Source organism: Colletotrichum phormii (assembly GCF_030913505.1).
Source record: "Colletotrichum phormii strain CBS 102054 chromosome Unknown BDP81scaffold_18, whole genome shotgun sequence".
In the NCBI taxonomy this organism is placed as follows: Eukaryota; Fungi; Ascomycota; class Sordariomycetes; order Glomerellales; family Glomerellaceae; genus Colletotrichum; species Colletotrichum phormii.
The window spans coordinates 561,545-579,485 of record NW_026851460.1 but is presented as its reverse complement, the minus strand read 5'-3'; the positions used below and the strand labels follow the sequence as shown (position 1 = coordinate 579,485).

The following is a 17,941-nucleotide window of genomic DNA, read 5'->3' as shown; positions in this document are numbered from 1 at the left end:
GGCCTTCGTGGAAGGGACATAATAGATAGGGGAATGAGAGAAGACGACAACGTCATTGATTTTGCTACGCGAAATCCAGACATATCATTTTAGAAGAGGAGCTTCAGTACACGACGCCGTCAACGTTTAATTATCTCGGTTTGTCATGTTGCGTCACAGATTGTCAGGCATTGAGGAATCTTGGTTTAACTGACTGAGCCGCACTTGGGCCGATTGGTAACATTATCATACGAAAGTAGACGCTCAGGACTACTCAGAGTATCCTACACATTTCTTCTCTAAAGGGGGCCATATTCCTAGGCCCCCGACATAAAACCTCGCACGCCAAAACATAAACACTCCAATCAACGAAGCTTGCGTGCGATGCGCGGCAGCTTCTAGTTCCTCGTGCCCACGCGTCGTCTCCTTGTTGACGAGGTTATATCCGCGTCGCCCGCCAACTCATCCACGTCATCTTCAGCCATTGGTGTATCTTCACCAGTAGCGACGCTCGCCGGCCTCGTGTTGCCAGAGTTCGAGGGGGCTTGACCCGTGCGTTCCTTCTCCGCATTACGGAGCTCTCCTATGATCTTCTCGACCTCCATAGACATCATCCTCGTAGAACGAACCACAGCGTCTTCGTCAACCTCGTATCCCACCACGTCAGCCCCATCGACAGCACTGCCGCCCTTCATGAATGCTGGACCAGGCCCGCGACTCGGGTTCAGGTTGTACATGATGGCGTTTGAGAACATGTGCACAAGCTCTCGTTCGAGTTGGGCGCTGTTGATGATGCTCTTGGGTGGCACCAGATCGTCACTGATTGGCAAAAGGACAGAGCCTGTGCCTGGGTCACCTTCTGGCAAAGCCTTGGCGGCCTCAGTAGCTGCTCTGTTGCCATGTGTTATGGCTGCACGGATGGACTTGATGTCCTGTGGTTGAATGATCAGGGTCTTGTAACCTGGGGCGTCTCGCTCTCGGATAGGATTCGCGAATTGGTTCGCAAATCTGTGAGCCCCGATCTGATCTAGCGCGGCAGCGCTTACACGACCAAACTGTCGTGTCCATAGCACGTGAGTCGGGGCTGTGGGCGGTGCCAATGGCTCGGTTGGAGTGTCTTGACGTTTGCGCTTATGAGCAAGCCGTGAGGACACGCTACTAGGTGTAATCATATTGCGCCGACTCGGCACGCTTTCGTCAGCAGTTGTATCGCCCGTGTCATCTTGCGGTTTCGGTGTCGCTCTGGGAGTCACTCTAGGAGTGGCGTTCTCGTCCTTAATTCTGGGCGCCAGCTCATGGTGATCCATCGATAACTCATCAGTTTGTGACGTGACTGACTGACTCCGTCGCGTACCGGCAACCGAAGGTGTACTGTCGGCACGGACCTTGTGCGCGCTGCGTGGTGGTCGACCTCGGCCTCTTGGGCCGGGAGTCTTCGTCTCTGACTTCGGCACTGGAATGGGTACCGGTGTCGGCTTGGGACTGGGTCTCCGCGGTGCTTGTGTAGGAGTAGGCGCAGAGGGCAACGGCGCAACTTGCTGCACGGGGCTCAATGGTTCAAAGGCGGGACTGGCAACGTCCTTGTCAGATGCACCTGGCCGAGGCGTCGAAGGTGTAGAAGTCACGGTCCACTTAGTTCCGGAGCCAGTAAGGAGGAAGCTGGGGGGCGCCGTAATAGGCGTTTGTGGTGGTGGAATAGGGGTATTTGCGGCTCGTTGTGCTGGAGGTGCAGCTGCTGCAACTTGTGGAGCCAGGTGAGGAGGAATAGCAGGTCGGGGCTGTTGCTTGTTGAATGGAGGGCTGACGCGCCTTTGAGCATCAGTTGGCTTAACAATTGACTGGGATTGCGCAGGGGCTGGCGTAGGGCTAAATTGTTGCTGTGCATAGGGGGAGGGCTGTGTTTGCTGCCATCTCGGAGGAACGGCTGACTGTCCTGAAGGACCAGCGGATGGGGTAGGCGATGCTGCAGCAATAGGTCGTGGCTGCTGAACGGTGTGTGGCCGCACAGAAGGCGTAACCGACGGACCTGGTGGACGGCCTCGGCGCGGTAAGTTCCCAGACCCCTCTGAGGACTCTTTGATCGGTGTTGAGTGGGTTGGAGCCACCAGCTGTCCTTTTGACTGAGGCTGAGGCTGAGGCGTCGGGGGTTGATGGTGCTTTTGAGGCTGAAGTTGAGTCTGATTTTTGACTGGTGTCTGAGTCTGGGGTTGGATATGAATATGAACCTGAGTCTGAGCCTGAGCCTGAGCCTGCGTTTGAGCTGGAGCCTGAGCCTGGGAGTGAGATTGGGCCTGCCCTTGGGGCTGAGTGTGGCCTTGGGGCTGAGGAGCTACCAGCACCGGCTGGGGTTGCTGCGCATACCTCTGTGCCTGATTTGCTTGCATTGGAACGTGAGGAGGCTGCGGAGGACCATGATATTGCCCTGTTGGTTGAGGATACCATTGCGCAGGATGATGTGCCTGATTCGGGGTAGATGGTGCGGGAGGTGTTGGGATTTGAGGTGGCATAGGGCGACCCTGTGGTTGAAGTGCCGGTGCCGCAGGCTGATATGGCTTTTCCCACTTCAGAGTCCCCGGAGTTGAAGGTTGAGCGGGCGTCCCTGGCGTTGGAACCCGGGTTTTGGGTACGTTATCCGGCCGTGGTGATATTGCTGGCAGAGGGACAGGCGACGTTGACTGGCCGGGTCGAACTGGCGGATGTACGGCACCAGCAGGGGGCTGCAAGACCTGACCGGCATTATTGGGAGGCTTCAGGTTTTGATGCTGCCTGCCATCTGGCCCATTAGCGGGCGCCGCAACAGATGCGCCTGCAGCGGACACAGCTTGCGCCGGAGGCACCGGAGGCACCGGAGGTGATGGCTGGAACGCCCCTGCCGGCAGAGCCACATCTCGTCTCGCCGGTGCGGGCTGTATAGTCGGTGGTGGAGCTGGCGCAACGGTTGTTGGTGGCCGCGCGTGGGTTTGAGGCTGCAGTTGTACGTGTCTCGGGATCGGTACTGGAGTCTGCGTTGGGACGGAGCCTTGTCCGTTCGCAGGTCGAATCGGTCGCGGAGTCTCAACGGGAGGCGTCGGGGTCGATCGCTTGGCTTGATTTTGAGCTGCGGCCTGGCCGGGCGTCGGAATCATAGAAGGAACCGGGACAGGTGTCGGAACAGGCTTTGGCCCTGAGGACCCGTTTGGTGCTACTGGACGGGGTGTGTTCGCCTTTGCGCGATCGATGGCCTCTTGCGTTTCCAGGATCTTGATATCTCTGGCGAGCGTCTCGATACGCTGTTCATCTTCCCTGATGTCCCTAACGACATTTTCCTTGTATCTTGCATAGAGTCGATCCACCAACGCGGGGAACCTGTGTGACTGCTCCTTGACCTCCTTAAGCGTAGGTAGTGGCGGATGGCTGAGCTTGCGTTTCTTCAAAGTTGGCGACGCGCCTTCGGGCTTTTCGCTGGTCGCATTCTCGATCCTCAGCTCTTCCTGCAGCAGGTGCAGGAAGAGTTGTCGAAGCGCATCCGGGCTCAGTCGTTTAGCGTCGTAGGTCTTGTCATCTTTGATCAACGAGTTGTTGACGAGGAGATCGGAGACCTTGATGAAGGCAGCGGCTTCGACGCCGTGCTTAAGGATAGCTTGGAACAGAAACAAGGACTCGAGAGGAGTGTAGGCGGCCGGATTATTCATGCCCCAAAGCCCACCTCGCCAGGGATCGAGGGAGCCGTCGCGTCTCGGGAGAAGGTGGATGGGCGCCAGGGTCTGCATCTCAGACGTTAGACAAGTATCATCTTATCAAGATGTCGCAAGGCTGAGAGTCGCGCGTCGCGGGACGTACTGACAGCCTCTATGAGGAGCTCTTGGTGGGCCGAGGCATCTACTTTCACGCGTTCAGGGGTGGGAAGGGGTGGCTATCGAGGAGCCACTCGTCGTCGCGCGCCAAAGTCGTGTCTCGTAAGGATGGTGTTTTTTTCGTCTGCTTGCCGATTTCGGTCACGTGATGCGAGATGTTTGGAGGTGGGATTTTTGCTAGTTATTGCTTGCAGGCGGGCCGCTGGGCGGTCGATGAAATTTTTTGTTCGTCGATTGGCAAGGTTTGGAGAGAAGATGGGGAATTGAGAATGGAATCTGGAGCACGTAGCGGGCGGGACGAACCAAGGGCGCAGTGCAGCAGTGCAGGCCAGCGTATCAGGTTGGAGACAGGCGAGGCTGAGGTTTTGGATGTAGTCACGTGGTTCTTGGTGTACATCTGAGCGACCTGGTTGGGAGCAGCTTTAGGTAAGCAACTATTGCCTGTCCGTCAAGGTTCCATGTTTCGAGCGACGCAGCGAGTAGCGACAGCAGCAAGTCCGATGCAGATACGAATGAGGCGCCAAGGCATCTGCGAAGGGCACCTCAGGCAAGGCAGTCAAAGTGCACGGGGAGAGAAGACCGGGGCTGCTTGCGGCCCGCCGGCGCTTCTGTTAGCCTCAGGTAGTATTAGCCAGAAAACGGAGCCGGTCTAGGAAACTGCAGGCTTGAAGTAGGCTTGAAGCAAGCGTGGCAACTGGCAAGCACGTCGTGAGGCAGGCAGGCTGCATGAGTGACGAGCCAAAGTATCCCTGTTTCCTCGTTTCCTTAGTCAGACCGATCGGTCTCGTTAATGTTTTTTTTTCTCCTTCACGGTTCCCCATGTCAAAATAGGAGAAAGCTGAGCTGGCAGAGAAGTAATCCACATGGAAGCATTCCGTCCAATCGTCTCCATCAATCCCTCTTCCCGGTCTCCCGGCCTCCCGCTCTTGGGGCCCCGAAGCTTGCGGAATCGTATCCTAGCCCCAAAGTTCTTGTCGAAGATTTTGGTTCCGCCAGCTCCATCTGGAAAAACCATCCTCAGCTATCCGTACCTCATGGTCCAAGTGAAAGAGCCAGGCAGCAGTCAGGTTGCTCGCAAACGCCTCAGTGTAACAGAGCTGGCAGCCTCCCTGACCGGGCTCGCCGCCCTGGTTTTGAGATGCTGCCGGTACGAGTAAGGACGGTGTGACGTCTCTTCTGACGATACTTGAAGTTGAGTACTTTCTTCAAGTTGACAACATCACCTCTTAGCTACCGTCCGTGCTTGTTGCATGTGTCTGGCCCAAGTCTCTGCCTGGCCAGCCGATTCAGCGCTCCAGCTGGATTGACAAAAGTCAATTGCTTCAGGTGCAACGTCGACACGCAGGGCATGCTAATAAAAGGAGAGCTGTACCGTATCAGATCCTCCCAAGGAGGCGAAAACGCATCCCTCTCCCTTATCAGGATGGCGAAAATTTATATTGGCTGTCGTGGGCCGTATCCATAGATCTGCCCCGTCATTTCCAAACGGCGCTTCTGTCGAGCCTGTACGAATCGAAGCAAATGTAAACAAAGCTCTCTTCAATACCCTGACCCGAGAACCGCTTGCCCAGCCTTGGGCATGTGAGTGTCCCATTTGCGGTCCTCGACTGCTCGGTGCGGATGCTACTGTGCGCAAGTATGTCACTCTCTTTGCCTAGTCTGCGAAGAGGGTACGCGTAAGAAGAGTTTGAAAGGAGGATGCGCACTGGGAGACCTGTCAGATTCGCTGAATTGACCCGAAGCAAGCGAAGGCCTTGACTCGGCCGGGCCAGGCATGCCCCTGGATTCTGGAGCCAGTGAATTGCGTCTCTTTCTTTTTTTAAGCTCGGCTGTCTGGGACGGCGGATGCAGGTCGATTGGCGGATTGCGAATTGCGAATCAGAATTAGCGGCGGCGGCTCAAAGGAGCTGACAAGCACACAAGTCTATGAGATCCCCCCCTACTCCCAGAGGTGGTGCCCGGCCCAGCCAGCCAAGCTGGGCGGCTTAGCACCGGGACATGGAGACAATGTTCGGGATGAAGGGGGATTTTGATGACACGGGGCCGGATGAGATATCCGTCGGTAATGTCTGGTTGCTATGGCAGGCTGTAGATGGGCTTCTGGGCCTCAGGTTTTCCAAGCTGGCGGCAGCAGCAGCAGCAGCAACAGCAGGAGCACTACTTCGTAGTAATGCTTTACCATGCCGTAGCCATATCGCGGATGCTAATGACGATGATTCTGGAACAAGAGAGACGGGATAGCTCGAGTGGCCTCCAGATGAACAACGAGGCTTGGAATGAAATGTCATTAGAACAAGGGCCAGGCCGTCCACTCCTATGCTATTTGGCACATCCACGCCTCTTCCGCACCCTTTGCCTAGCCGAAGTTGGGCACCTTGATGCCATTGACTCTGCCGATGTAGTGCTAGACAGACGTACCTATGCATGCCCCTATTGTTTGCAACACCGTACTCCGTAGCCAATCTTCCATGGGAATATCGTAATGAGATCTCGAGTCTGCAGCTTTGGCATTCAGTGACAGACTCTCCCCTAGAGTGCCTGGCTAGTGAGCACTAAAACGACCTGAAATCTGACGGACGATGCTGCCGCCCAGCTTCCCGAAAAGCCCAGCAGGAAACATTGGCCGCGGAGTCCCCGTGCAAATCTCGGGGTGAACCGGTATCTCAATTCCATGGCAAACTAGCGCTTCGGCCTGAGGCCACAGAATTTGGCCCGAGTTGCCGGGCCAAAGAAAAACTTCGCCTTTGGCTGCTGCACCTTCTCACAGTGATGGAAGTTGGGGGTTGGAGCAGCGGAAGGGGGCGACCCACCCGCGCCTTCCCAGTGCCACAGTACCTAAGGTACCTTAGCCAGCAGGTACTTCGTACCCACCCATAGAAGGGAAAGAGCCAAAGAGGACACCTGCACATTTGCACTTTCCCTACGAAATCTGGAGGCCAGCAAAGAGAAGGACCCACTCTTGTCCACTTCTCACGCACCCTGAGCCCGGCCTGGGGTGGTCGGTGCTCCTTTCTTAGCGCGGCCCGGAAAGATTCGCTCAAAAGCTGTTCCTTCTTCGGCCACCCTGCAGGAATTTTTTTTTCCCTCCCTCAAACCTGCTGCCGTCGGAGCACTTAAATTCTCTCGACTCGCTCTTCCGTCCTCTCATTCCCTTCTATTCCTCCGTCCATCTCCGCTCATTCTTTTCTCTGAGGTTGATCTTTTGAGAAGAAACCCACAGCCAAGATGTCTGTTCCCGTCGAAAAGCAGAAGGTCCTGGGCATGCCGGTAAGCTACTACTCATCCTCCTCCCCTTCACTCTTATCCGAGGCTGCGGGAAAAAAAATACACCTCGCCGGCGACGTCGCTTCCTTCCATCATCGGTCTACCATCAATGGCCATTGCATCCAGCCATGGCTTCCATCGGGACACTTCGAGTCTCGAATGGATGGGCTGGACTTGATGCGACAATGGTTTGCTATTCAGCTTATCGTCGCTTATGGAACGATCAACGCGCTAGGCCTGGCTTATTTCACCCTACCTTCGGATATCAACATCAACATCAGTATGAATCAATTTGCTAACTCGTATCTCACAGCCCTTCGTGGCCGACTTCCTTAGTACGTTGCCCAAAACATATCGATGCCGGCGCCTGCCATCGATCAGTTTTCCGACCTCGGCGAGCTGATCCCGGCACCGCGATAAATATCTTGTCCAAGTACTAACAGCTTCCTATAGTGGGAGGTGTCTCCGCCGCTGTCTCCAAGACTGCTGCTGCTCCCATTGAGCGTATCAAGCTTCTCATCCAGAACCAGGTTAGTAAATATAGCTGCTCGTTCAATCTGGACAGCTGGTCGGCCAAGGTCGGACCGGGTAACCCCGGTCAGAAAAGTTGTCACAAGTTGACACGTGATCTCGGCCAGCTGCGCTGCCAGATCTTTATCAGCCGAACTGCATCTAACAGCCATACAGGATGAGATGCTTAAGCAGGGTCGTCTCGACCGCAAGTACGACGGTATCGTCGACTGCTTCAAGCGCACCGCCGCCGATGAGGGTGTTATGTCCCTGTGGCGTGGCAACACTGCCAACGTCATCCGTTACTTCCCTACCCAGGCCCTGAACTTCGCTTTCCGCGACAAGTTCAAGCAGATGTTCGGCTTCAAGAAGGACCGTGACGGATACGCCTGGTGGATGGCCGGCAACCTGGCCTCCGGTGGTGCTGCCGGTGCCACTTCCCTGCTCTTCGTCTACTCCCTCGACTACGCCCGTACCCGTCTGGCCAACGACGCCAAGTCCGCCAAGAAGGGTGGTGAGCGCCAGTTCAACGGTCTCGTTGATGTCTACCGCAAGACCCTCGCCTCTGACGGTATTGCCGGTCTCTACCGTGGTTTCATGCCCTCCGTTGCTGGTATCGTCGTCTACCGTGGTCTGTACTTCGGAATGTACGACTCCCTCAAGCCCGTCGTCCTTACCGGAAACCTCGCCAACAACTTCCTTGCCTCTTTCGCCCTTGGATGGCTCGTCACCACCGGTGCCGGTATCGCCTCTTACCCCCTTGACACCATCCGTCGTCGCATGATGATGACCTCTGGTGAGGCCGTCAAGTACAAGTCTTCCTTCGACGCTGGCAAGCAGATCGTCGCCAAGGAGGGTGTCAAGTCTCTCTTCAAGGGTGCCGGTGCCAACATCCTTCGTGGTGTTGCCGGTGCTGGTGTCCTGTCCATCTACGACCAGCTCCAGGTCCTGCTCTTCGGCAAGGCCTTCAAGGGTGGCTCTGGCTAAATGCCTTTGACACTTCTTCGTGTATAAACTCTTCACTGGTGGCGGGTTGGGCAGTTGGCGAACACCCGGGCTGTGGGGATTCGTTCCTGGTTAGGATCAGATGAGGAATCGGTTGACAAAATGGGGAAGATGGATGTTGCGGAGGGGCTTTGGATGCAGGCACCACAAGACGTGGTACGCCTGGATCGGCCAGTCCTTCGTGGTTTAGACTGGCATCGGCAAGGCGTTCTCTTACATGACCTGAAGAGCTTTGCTTGCTACCTAATCCACTGTAATTTGTACACTAAAGCAATTCCCGATTGCACTCGTTCACGCAACACCTGTCCTCGCTGGACTTTACCGGCTTCTGGTCGATCCTGGGGTGGATTTTCCTTGGTATTGCATGACGATAGACTTCCGCGGTACAACAGGAAGATTTCTTTGATTCTACAAACGTGTTCCCGACTAATTATTATGACATGATGCCTATGTCTCTGAGTAGATAGTAATCAAAGTCGGTGATGCATGCTTCCTGAGCTTTGGTTGTTGTGGTGTTCTTATTGGCCAATGGCACTAGCCCGGCGAGACGCGTCTGCACTCCGCAGTAACAGTGACAGTCGCGTCCCGCTCCAAGCTCTAAATCTCCCCCACGTGCTCCCCGCCCTGATCGCCTGATTCCCAGACCAGATCGAATCTCGCCGTTCAGCAGATGCACCTCTGACATCTGACACCCTGTGTTTACTTGGAGAAGTGGGCTATCACGCCGTCCACACGTGGAATCTCAGTCACCGGCCTTGACACGCCAGAACTATCGATCTGACGCCACCACCTCGGTCTACCTACTACTCCTACTACCTCGAAGCAAGCATACCATCACTCTTGAAGCAACGCTAGCAGCCTAAGAAACCACGAACATGCCGAGACAAGCAGCCGAACCAGCGAAGCGTGGCCGCCCTGGCAAAGCCCAACGGCCAGCTACGGGCACGAAGCGAAAAGCCGCGCAGCAGCCGGCACGTAAGAAGTCGGGACCTTTCGAGCTCTCCGACAGCGATGCGCCGCCGTCGCGGGGCCAGCGAGAAGTGGACGATGATGCAGAGGAAGAGGTACAAGAGGAGCAAGAAGACGAGGGCGAGGACGAAGGCCCGGACAATACGATCCCGCCCGAGCTGCTCACGCGGCTGCTTCACGAGTTCTTTGAAAAGGACGACACGAGGCTCAGCAAGGACGCCAACTTGGCGGCAGGGAAGTATATGGATATCTTTGTGAGGGAGGCGATTGCGCGCTGTGTACATGAGAGGTCTGTTGGCTTTCTTGAGGTGAGTGTCTCTGGGTTTTATGATGTAGAGGGAACTGGCTGACTGGTTGAACAAAGGTTGAGGATTTGGAGAAGATTGCCCCTCAGCTGCTCATGGACTTCTAGCATGGGAGTTGAGGTGTAAGAAAACGACGAAATGATGAACGATACCCCTTTCTCGTACAATACACTCAAGTCTCCGAGGGACAAGAAGTGCTGTTCGGTTCGGACTTGTCCACGTCCCTTGGGCCACTGTTTGGCGGGTGATACACGGCAACGAAGCTGTCAGCTCGACACTACTTCCACCGTTTACTTCGACCAAGACCGCTGCGGGTCCGGAGATGTCGAGTCGCTCATCAAGCAGACAGTAGACCATAAGCGAGGCCATATGAGCCTGCCCCAAGTATTTCATGGCATGGATATGGAACGTGGGGGTCGATCTCATCGTCGACCGAATCCTGCAGCATCATTGTCGGATCTACTACACAAGACAATGTTGTGATCCTCGTTTCTTCATCAGCCTTGCGGCGGCCCTGTCCGTGGAACAGGTGTGAAGGAGGCCTTTACCACAACTTTTTACAAAGGCTGCGAGGGACTCATGCAATCTGACGGGAAGGCAACGCTTTTGCTCCGGTCGATCACGGGGAGCACAGCCCACGCTGTGCTGATCAGGCATGTTTACTACGATGCAGAGGAGACTGGAAACACGGTCATTCTGACACTAGGGCATCTGTCTGTCTTTGCCTGACGCATTACAGAATAATCGGTGTCTGGACTCTGGACCGACCTGCTTGTGCGCGTACCGTGGTGTTGTGTGTTACTGCCGCAGCCCGGTCGATCAAGGAAGCGGATAAAAATGCCGAAAACCCCGGGAATAGCTATAACAGCGGTAAAACCAAAGCACGAACGGCGGTCAACTGCCATTCGAAATTTTTTGTTGCCTCAACATTGTAATTTGGGGGGCTCAGACGAAACGGCAGGCTAGACGCCAGAGATGTCAAAGGCCTTGCAGTGGGATGGTATGTCAAAGGGGGGGGATGCGGAAGGGTATGGCTACCTAGATGAACAGAAATGGAAGAAAGTCCGAGGGTAATTGTCTCTCTTCTACACAGTAACATACCTACTCACGTTGGACCTGTCGAGTTTTGAACCATCGGCTAAAATTGCACGGTTTTGTTGTTCGAGGATGAGGCTCTTTACGTCTGGTGGGGAGGGGGGGAGGGCGGCCTTGGGACGAAACGCTACGCTGACACAACGAACCTTGGGCCTCTTTGTTGGAACCCTGGAGTCCGTATGCTCTCTCCTTGGTTGAGAACTTGAGCCTCCTCCTAAACGAATATCCAAAAAAAAATAAAAAAAAATAAAAAAATTCGGGGTACGGAGACAGGTGTTTCTAGAAATGGGAGTCGGGTGACAGCTTAGCCGCCGCACTTGACTAGTCTGAAGCAAGAGGTTGTGTTTCTTTAAGGCGATGGGAGTCTGGGGTTGAAACTAGTTCCATGAGGCGGATAGCTATCTTTTTCTGATTCTGTAGAAACCAAAAGCCAACGAAGCTTGTTCTACGGCCAAGGGAGATATCGTGAGAGGATTTTGGCTTGGTAGTCCACATTCCTGCCACTGTCTACACACTTATAAGCAACCTCCAGATGCGACGACGCCGCTACGTAGTACAAGAAGAAAATGGTAATACTGTCTCTTGCATTGACTTCGCGATGATTGAGAGCTGGGTCCGTGGAAGAAAGACTAAGGCTCTTGGACACTTGTCTTGGCCTCATACACTGTGAAAGCCATATCCGAGTTGTCGCAAGTCTCAAGTTGAAGCAAGACGAGATTGAGATGAAGATACGAGAATTTCGGTCTTGGGGTCTGTTTCCGCTTTCACCAAAGAACAGCCGTTGAACTTACCGCTTCGACGTTTGAAGCAGATTTGTGATCCTACGACTTTGTGAGGTTTGAAATTATCGCGTGACCTGGTCTCCTGGTTAAGTTGATACCAAAGCACCAGCCCCATACGGTATAATCGCACTCCATGCCAAGAGCGCACCAAGAACGGCCCCTTTCAGGAATTCTCAAGCCATGCCAAGTTGGGGCTATTCGTTCAGTTGCCAAGTAGTCGGAGACTCGAGTGAAGAGTCTCAGAAGAAATCGACAGTCTCTCCAATTCCTTGGCAGAGCAAAGCAAATGGGAATCTTGGAGGGAAAAAAAAGTCCCCGCCTTCGCGATCGGATCTGTCTTTCTGCTACCTTCTTCTTTTCCCACTAGGATATGGCCTGGGAGGGAAAAAGTCTATGTCGTCAATTTGGGACTGCAGAGCACATGTTCGGAGAAGGCGAGTTGAGTCGGATTCGGGGGTCGTGCGTGTTGAAGAAAGGTTTGGCCCAATCTTCTTTCTTTTTGCCATCAGTCACACTCAGTGCCATACCCTTCTCTCACCTATCTCGCGAAACATTGAGTTTGTCGAGAATCCTTGGCGACGGTTGATTGACGCAGGTTAGCCCTGGTCTTGTTCGTGAAAAGTCTGTTTGTTTGTCCGGACTGGCCTTGCATGGTCCTGACAAGGCGTGGGTTGTAGAGGCAGGCAGAGGGAAGGGAAGAGCAAAGGACCGTTGATATTTTGGTTCACGGCGATGCTGGCCGAGATCTAGGGTAGGAGCGGCGGCGGCGGTGCATTGAAAGGAAAGTTTTTTTCCTCCTGTGGTAGAAGGGAGAAAGATGGGATGATGCCAGAGGACGGGGAGGGAGGGAAGAAAAAGATCAGTCCAAACACGGGTTATGGTTTCTGAATTGAGCGAGAGTTAACCTGTCATTTCATCCATGGGTTGAACTTTCGACAACGAACGAGGGCTTGGGCACTTTGCTCAAAAGCCGTTGACTATTATTAGCTCCCTCTTTTGGAACTTGCGGGAGCGAAGTGTGAGGTTGAGAGACGTGAAGAGGGAGCCGTAGAGTACTAGAGTGTCATTGAGTGGTGGGGACTGATGATTGATTTCACCATTGATCGATACCAGGGCCAGGAAGCGTTTCGTTTCTCTGCCTTGAGACGGGGAGTAATTACCCCGACTGGCTACGTCAAGAGGAGGAATCGTGACAGTCGTCTAGACGACGAAACGTGCTATCCGGCTAGACGGCGGGCGAAAGAGGGTCTCTTTGTGAGGTATATCAGAAAGGCGGCTATATGGTCCTCGCGGTGATGGCCCCGGGAAAGGCCATGGTGTCTGTGAGACTTCCCCCCCCCCCCTGGGCCTGGGAATCTTTTAATGGGCTTTTGAGGTTGGATGGCACATCATGGCAGGACATGAGTGAATGATCTACGCGGATAGTTGAAAAAAAGCGGATGAGAGGAGGCCGTTGGGCTGGGGGCTGAGAGGGCACGTGGGAGGGCAATGGAGAACAAGATCATGCAGGTGAAAACTGCAGGGAAGCCATGTTATTCCCAGTTACCGCGAACCGCGGGCTGCGATGAGTAAGGTTAGGTAGAAACTGCAAGTCAGGCGCGGGCTTGAGAGTTGCGAAAAAGAGAGAGAAAGAGAGAGTCAAAAGATCGGGGAAGCTGTCGTGGCAAAGAGTGGGCATGAAGAAGCGCTCGATTGGGATGAGGAAGAAGACAAAGCAAAAGCCGCGGCGGCGGCGGTGTGGGTGTGGAGGCCGGGATGTTAGATCTTGAGAAAGCGAATCTGGCGTATGATGTATCTAGGACTAATTGCCGCGGCTGGATGTGCTACTGGGAGCAGCATCGCGGGTTTGGTGAGTGACAGTACGAGACAGGGGGTGGTGCTCTCCATTTCCATTTTCCCTCCTAGGGTTGAACCTCGTAACTCGTTGGCCGCGGGCAAGACGTTGATGGGCGAGAGGGACAGAGTCAAAAGATGGGAGGAAATGGAACAAGAGGACGGTGTGAGTAGGGTAGAGAAGAGGGCAGGCAGGCAAAAGATCAGATGCCAATGTGTGTCTCCATTTTGAGGCGTCTCTTCTGTGACGACCAAGGGATGGCCGTAACTGTGGGAGGGGCCGGGATAGTAAGACTCTTGCTGCTAGGCGGGTCGAGGGTTGTGTGTGTGCCTGGATCGTCTAGGTCGAGAGGCTCACAGACCTGGTAGGACGATGGGAAGAAGCAGTCGAGCAGTGACAAGCAACGGCGGTGCACCGGGACGAGTTGACTAGTGTACTAGACTCCTACACAGTAGAGCCTGGTTGAAGTCCTGGACAGACTTGACATAGCCAAGGCGAGCAAGGGCATGGATCACGTTTCTTGCTTTTGGTGGGCACTTCATTTGTGAATCGGACAATTCTTTTTAGAGCCCCAGACTGGCGGAGACTGGGGACACGGCGACGGTTAGGCAATTGATTAGGCCAGGGCAGAATCAAGGGACGACGTCACGCCAACCGGCAGACTGGTGCATAGTTGAGCGGTGCTAAGAGAGGGCTGGGACGCAATGTGGTCCGGGACAAGGACGGAGGATGGAGGGACGGACGGGAAAAGGGTGAGTTAGGCCATGTCATCCATTCTCCGTTGTCCATGTTAAGCCAGTAAGTAGTATGAGATCCATCGAGGTAAGTAAGATCCATGGATCCATGGAGATGGGAAGCGAAGGCGGAGGAGAGTTGAAGGAAGAATGGGCGAGAATGAGATGGGTGGTTCCTGGGGGAAGAGCGAGGGACGGAGTGGATGAAACAGGGTACGTCGCGAAAGTGTCAGAGGGCTGAAGGAGAAAGGTGAAGCACATCCGAGCGCCAGCCTCTTTTGGCGACCAGCAGCATGTTTTGGCCAATGAGAAGGACGCTGAATCGAATAAGCGGGGAATCAGGTACGGAGGTACTTAGGTCGTCGGGTGGACCGTGCATGGCCTCAACCTTATTTCTATTTCGGCTTCGACGTCGTCCGACAACTTTTGAACAAGGTCTCCTCCTCCTCATCCTCCACCTCCTCCACCTTGCCATTGTCGACTACCTACGGAGTATGTGACTATGTCTGCTTCCTCAACCAGCAGAACCCTCCACCAACCCGGGGGGCGTGAGCCTCGAGGATGCTGGCTTGTCTTGGTCTCGTTGCAGAGTTGCGCCGTGCCGCCGGGGGTCCTCTCCTCAGTCGACACTCGTTGCGAACATCAGGCTGCAAGTATGGATAGACGAAAATGTGACCCATTGCTTTACTGTTCAGTCTTCACACATACACACACACTCTCTCTCGTCTGACATGTTGGGTGGTAGGTGTGTGAGTTTTCCTTGGATGCGAGTGCGCTAAAGTCGTGGCTTGTGGTTTGACGGGGCAGAACGGGCTGATGTCTTGATGAGATGACTTTTCTTCCCAACAGGTTACAGGACTAGGTAGAGGCGGACGAACTGCCGTTGCAACTACTGTTCTTTTCTTGTCTGGCCTTGCTGTCAAGATCGGTCTGGTCCCAACTCTGACGACGTTGACGTTACAACCCACCTCATCGTGAAGCATAGCATACCAGAGCTTGGGCGTCGAGTGCCGCGATTAGGTGTCTAGGTGCTAAGGCATAGACTGCCCTGGTGTTGCCAAAACCCAATTGCCGTCTTTTTCCTGTCTCTCGAGTCTCGCACGCTCTCTCTTTTGGTCTCATCCCCAGCCCGTCATCATCAGTTGACGTTGAGCATGCCGCGGCATGGCGTGGCGTGGCGTGGCGTGGCGTGGCGTAGTGCGCCAAACGATCCATCCGCAACTACGACTGCGTGTATCTTAGTCCAAGGTCTAAGCAACTCCAACCATGTTGCGACTCTTCGGATCGACTTATCCAGATCCCTTCATTTCTTTCCCTGAAAGATGTCGGAGGACCATATGGATCGGCTAGAACGGCTTCCACCAATCCCTACACGTTACTGCACTCTCGTCCTTTCGCGCGTCTTGGCTTGGGGTTTCCCCGTTACTAGTACACTCCATGATCCATCTACGCTTCTGACAAGTCTGGCAACGGGAAACAAGGGCTCCCCTACACGGCACCTTGCGGCAAACCCATCTTATTAGCTACTGTTAGGTGGTAGAAGGCAGATTGACCTGCATATCCTGCCTGTCGTGTCTGCCAAGCATTGAGAAAAGAATCCACCGACGGCGACAGAGGGCAGCAAGCAAGTGCAAAAGCAAGGTCTCATTCAGTCTCCTCCCAATAGCAGAGAAGACAGGCAATCTCCTGCAAGGTCGGGTCTTGATGTGTTTCTTCTTGTCCTGGGCTGCACTCAACAGGTCCATCATCGACCTATCCGTACGCTTTTCACACACAATTTGAATACACAAGAGACATACGGCGGGTATGCAGGGTAGGCTCTCACACCCATGGCCCGGCTGTGATGGTCAAAACGTGTTTCAACCACTGCTGCATCAGCCTCCCTCACACCCCCCTGACCTTTTCCTCCCCTCCCCTCCCCTCCTCTCCTCGCAGTCGCAAGTCGCAACTCGCAACTCACACACAATGTGCCCAATGGCCCATTCGCCTCGCTTCAAGTCCTCGCCTCCTCCACTCGCCCCCAGTGCAACACCACCACACGTTCCAAAGGCCCTGCCCACCCATGCCTCATCCCTTCGCCTTGTCGCCTTACCCCCCTGTCGGCTGTACAACGGATGTCGCGCCGCCGGGGGTGGGCATCATTTTGCTTGTCACGGTTGTTCAGATGCAAGACGACAACCCAGGCACCACAGGACGGCCGCCCGAGCAGGGGTCTGAGGGTCCCCTTGTTCTGGCATCTCGTCGTCGAGACGTGCGACAGAATTCTTGGGACGATCCCGAGGGTTGCTTAAATTCATGCCGTTCCCTCGCACCCCCCTCCCTTTCGAGTTTCCTCTTCTTTTAGATATTCCATCACTGACAACTTTCACGAGGCGGGATTTCCTATTTGCTTCTTTTCTTATTCTTCCGTTTACGTTTAATTTTGTTCAACTTCTTCCAGAGGCTAGTCCTACCAAAAGCGCGAGTCGCTATTTCGAATATCTAGTCACCCTCTCGACTCGTCTTCTCGACAACCACTATTCACAACACTATTTCCCCGGTTTCTAAAAATCGATAAAATCAACATCAAGATGCATATCTCAGCTATGGTTGTTTCGGCTCTGGCCGCTGTCGCTTCGGGTAAGCCTTTATTTTGGGGGGGGGGATACAAAAAGGAAACTTGGCATACGGAACTCAACAGTAGGCTAACACGCACTTCTTCAGCCGTCGACGTCCAGGTCGTCTCCGTCGCCTCGACGAACAACACCCTCAAGTTCTTCCCGGAAAAGATCAACGCCCCCGTCGGCTCCATGGTCCAGTTCCAGTTCCGCGGCGGCAACCACTCCGTCGTACAGTCCACCTTTGACAACCCATGCATCCCCGTCTCCAACGTCAACACCTCGGCAAAGGGCGTCTACTCTGGCTACCAGCCCGTTGCCGCCTCCGCCGCCAAGGGCCAGATTCCCGTCTTCACCGTCATGGTCAACTCCACCACGCCCATGTGGCTGTACTGCTCTCAGGCCAAGCATTGCCAGAACGGCATGGTCATGGTTATCAACGAGAAGTGAGTCTATTCTCTGTTCTATCCAAATCCTCTACTTCTTAGTCAGTGGTATTTTTCACCGCAGTCGTCAAGCTTTCTTGAAGAGTGTTGGCACCCCCCCTGGTTGGCGTGTGCCGTCCTCGTGGCTGTCCCCCGTTTCAGCCTTCGGACGATGACACAAGACGCATGAACACCACCATCACCCTCTCCCACACCACATACAAACAAACACAAGCAAACTCGGAATGACACAATCAATGCTAACCTACATCTCCCCAAACAGCACCAAGGCAAACGCAACCCGTTCCATCGAGAACTACGCAAAGGGCGCAAAGAACGTCGCCCAGGCCCAGATCCCCGGCGGCGGCGCAGCCGGTGGCTCCAACAGCGGTGGTTCCGCTTCCCCCACCGGCGGTGCCGGCGGCGGCTCCAACAGCGGTGGCGGTTCCGGCAACGGCGGCTCCAACAACGGCGGTGGCGGTTCCGCTACCCCGTCTTCTCCCCCTACTGCCGGCGCCGTCTCCCTCAGCGCACCCGGCACCTTTTTACTCGCTCTCGGCGCTGCCTTCCTGCTCATGTAAGGGGGTTAGTTACCTTGTCGGTGTGCTT

General features: G+C 54.7%; 5 protein-coding genes across 5 annotated transcripts; 3 read left to right on the top strand and 2 right to left on the bottom strand.

Annotated features, from left to right (window-relative positions):
• Nucleotides 1-184: 184 nt before the first annotated feature.
• On the bottom strand, nucleotides 185-4,047 carry BDP81DRAFT_434782 (uncharacterized protein). Its single transcript, XM_060590993.1, has one exon. It carries the CDS (start codon nucleotides 3,726-3,728, stop codon nucleotides 378-380), a length of 3,351 nt encoding a protein of 1,116 aa, XP_060441987.1. The 5' UTR covers nucleotides 3,729-4,047; the 3' UTR covers nucleotides 185-377.
• Nucleotides 4,048-5,072: 1,025 nt separating this feature from the next.
• Nucleotides 5,073-5,464, bottom strand: BDP81DRAFT_72950 (uncharacterized protein). Its single transcript, XM_060596211.1, has one exon. The coding sequence runs from the start codon at nucleotides 5,404-5,406 to the stop codon at nucleotides 5,164-5,166; it is 243 nt and encodes an 80-aa protein (XP_060441986.1). The 5' UTR covers nucleotides 5,407-5,464; the 3' UTR covers nucleotides 5,073-5,163.
• Nucleotides 5,465-7,037: 1,573 nt separating this feature from the next.
• BDP81DRAFT_326990 (ADP,ATP carrier protein) lies at nucleotides 7,038-8,573 on the top strand (the record flags this gene model as incomplete). Its single annotated transcript, XM_060585108.1, has 4 exons — nucleotides 7,038-7,079; nucleotides 7,390-7,411; nucleotides 7,530-7,606; nucleotides 7,764-8,573. The coding sequence occupies 4 exons, from the start codon at nucleotides 7,038-7,040 to the stop codon at nucleotides 8,571-8,573; spliced, it is 951 nt and encodes a 316-aa protein (XP_060441985.1).
• A 786-nt stretch (nucleotides 8,574-9,359) lies between these two features.
• BDP81DRAFT_72943 (CENP-S associating centromere protein X-domain-containing protein) lies at nucleotides 9,360-10,151 on the top strand. Its single transcript, XM_060596210.1, has 2 exons — nucleotides 9,360-9,868; nucleotides 9,925-10,151. The coding sequence occupies exons 1-2, from the start codon at nucleotides 9,467-9,469 to the stop codon at nucleotides 9,970-9,972; spliced, it is 450 nt and encodes a 149-aa protein (XP_060441984.1). The 5' UTR covers nucleotides 9,360-9,466; the 3' UTR covers nucleotides 9,973-10,151.
• A 6,729-nt stretch (nucleotides 10,152-16,880) lies between these two features.
• Nucleotides 16,881-17,913, top strand: BDP81DRAFT_397267 (uncharacterized protein; the record flags this gene model as incomplete). The annotated part of the gene is made up of 3 exons (XM_060588297.1): nucleotides 16,881-16,929; nucleotides 17,014-17,353; nucleotides 17,616-17,913. 3 exons carry the CDS (start codon nucleotides 16,881-16,883, stop codon nucleotides 17,911-17,913), a joined length of 687 nt encoding a protein of 228 aa, XP_060441983.1.
• Nucleotides 17,914-17,941: the final 28 nt, after the last annotated feature.

Bases quoted from the DNA above. Each gene is read 5' to 3' on its own strand.
- BDP81DRAFT_72950 (XM_060596211.1), bottom strand. From the start codon at position 5,406: ATGGGACACTCACATGCCCAAGGCTGGGCAAGCGGTTCTCGGGTCAGG.
- BDP81DRAFT_434782 (XM_060590993.1), bottom strand. From the start codon at position 3,728: ATGCAGACCCTGGCGCCCATCCACCTTCTCCCGAGACGCGACGGCTCC.
- BDP81DRAFT_72943 (XM_060596210.1), top strand. From the start codon at position 9,467: ATGCCGAGACAAGCAGCCGAACCAGCGAAGCGTGGCCGCCCTGGCAAA. The intron at 9,869-9,924 runs GTGAGTGTCTCT...GGTTGAACAAAG, and splicing joins GGTCTGTTGGCTTTCTTGAG to GTTGAGGATTTGGAGAAGAT.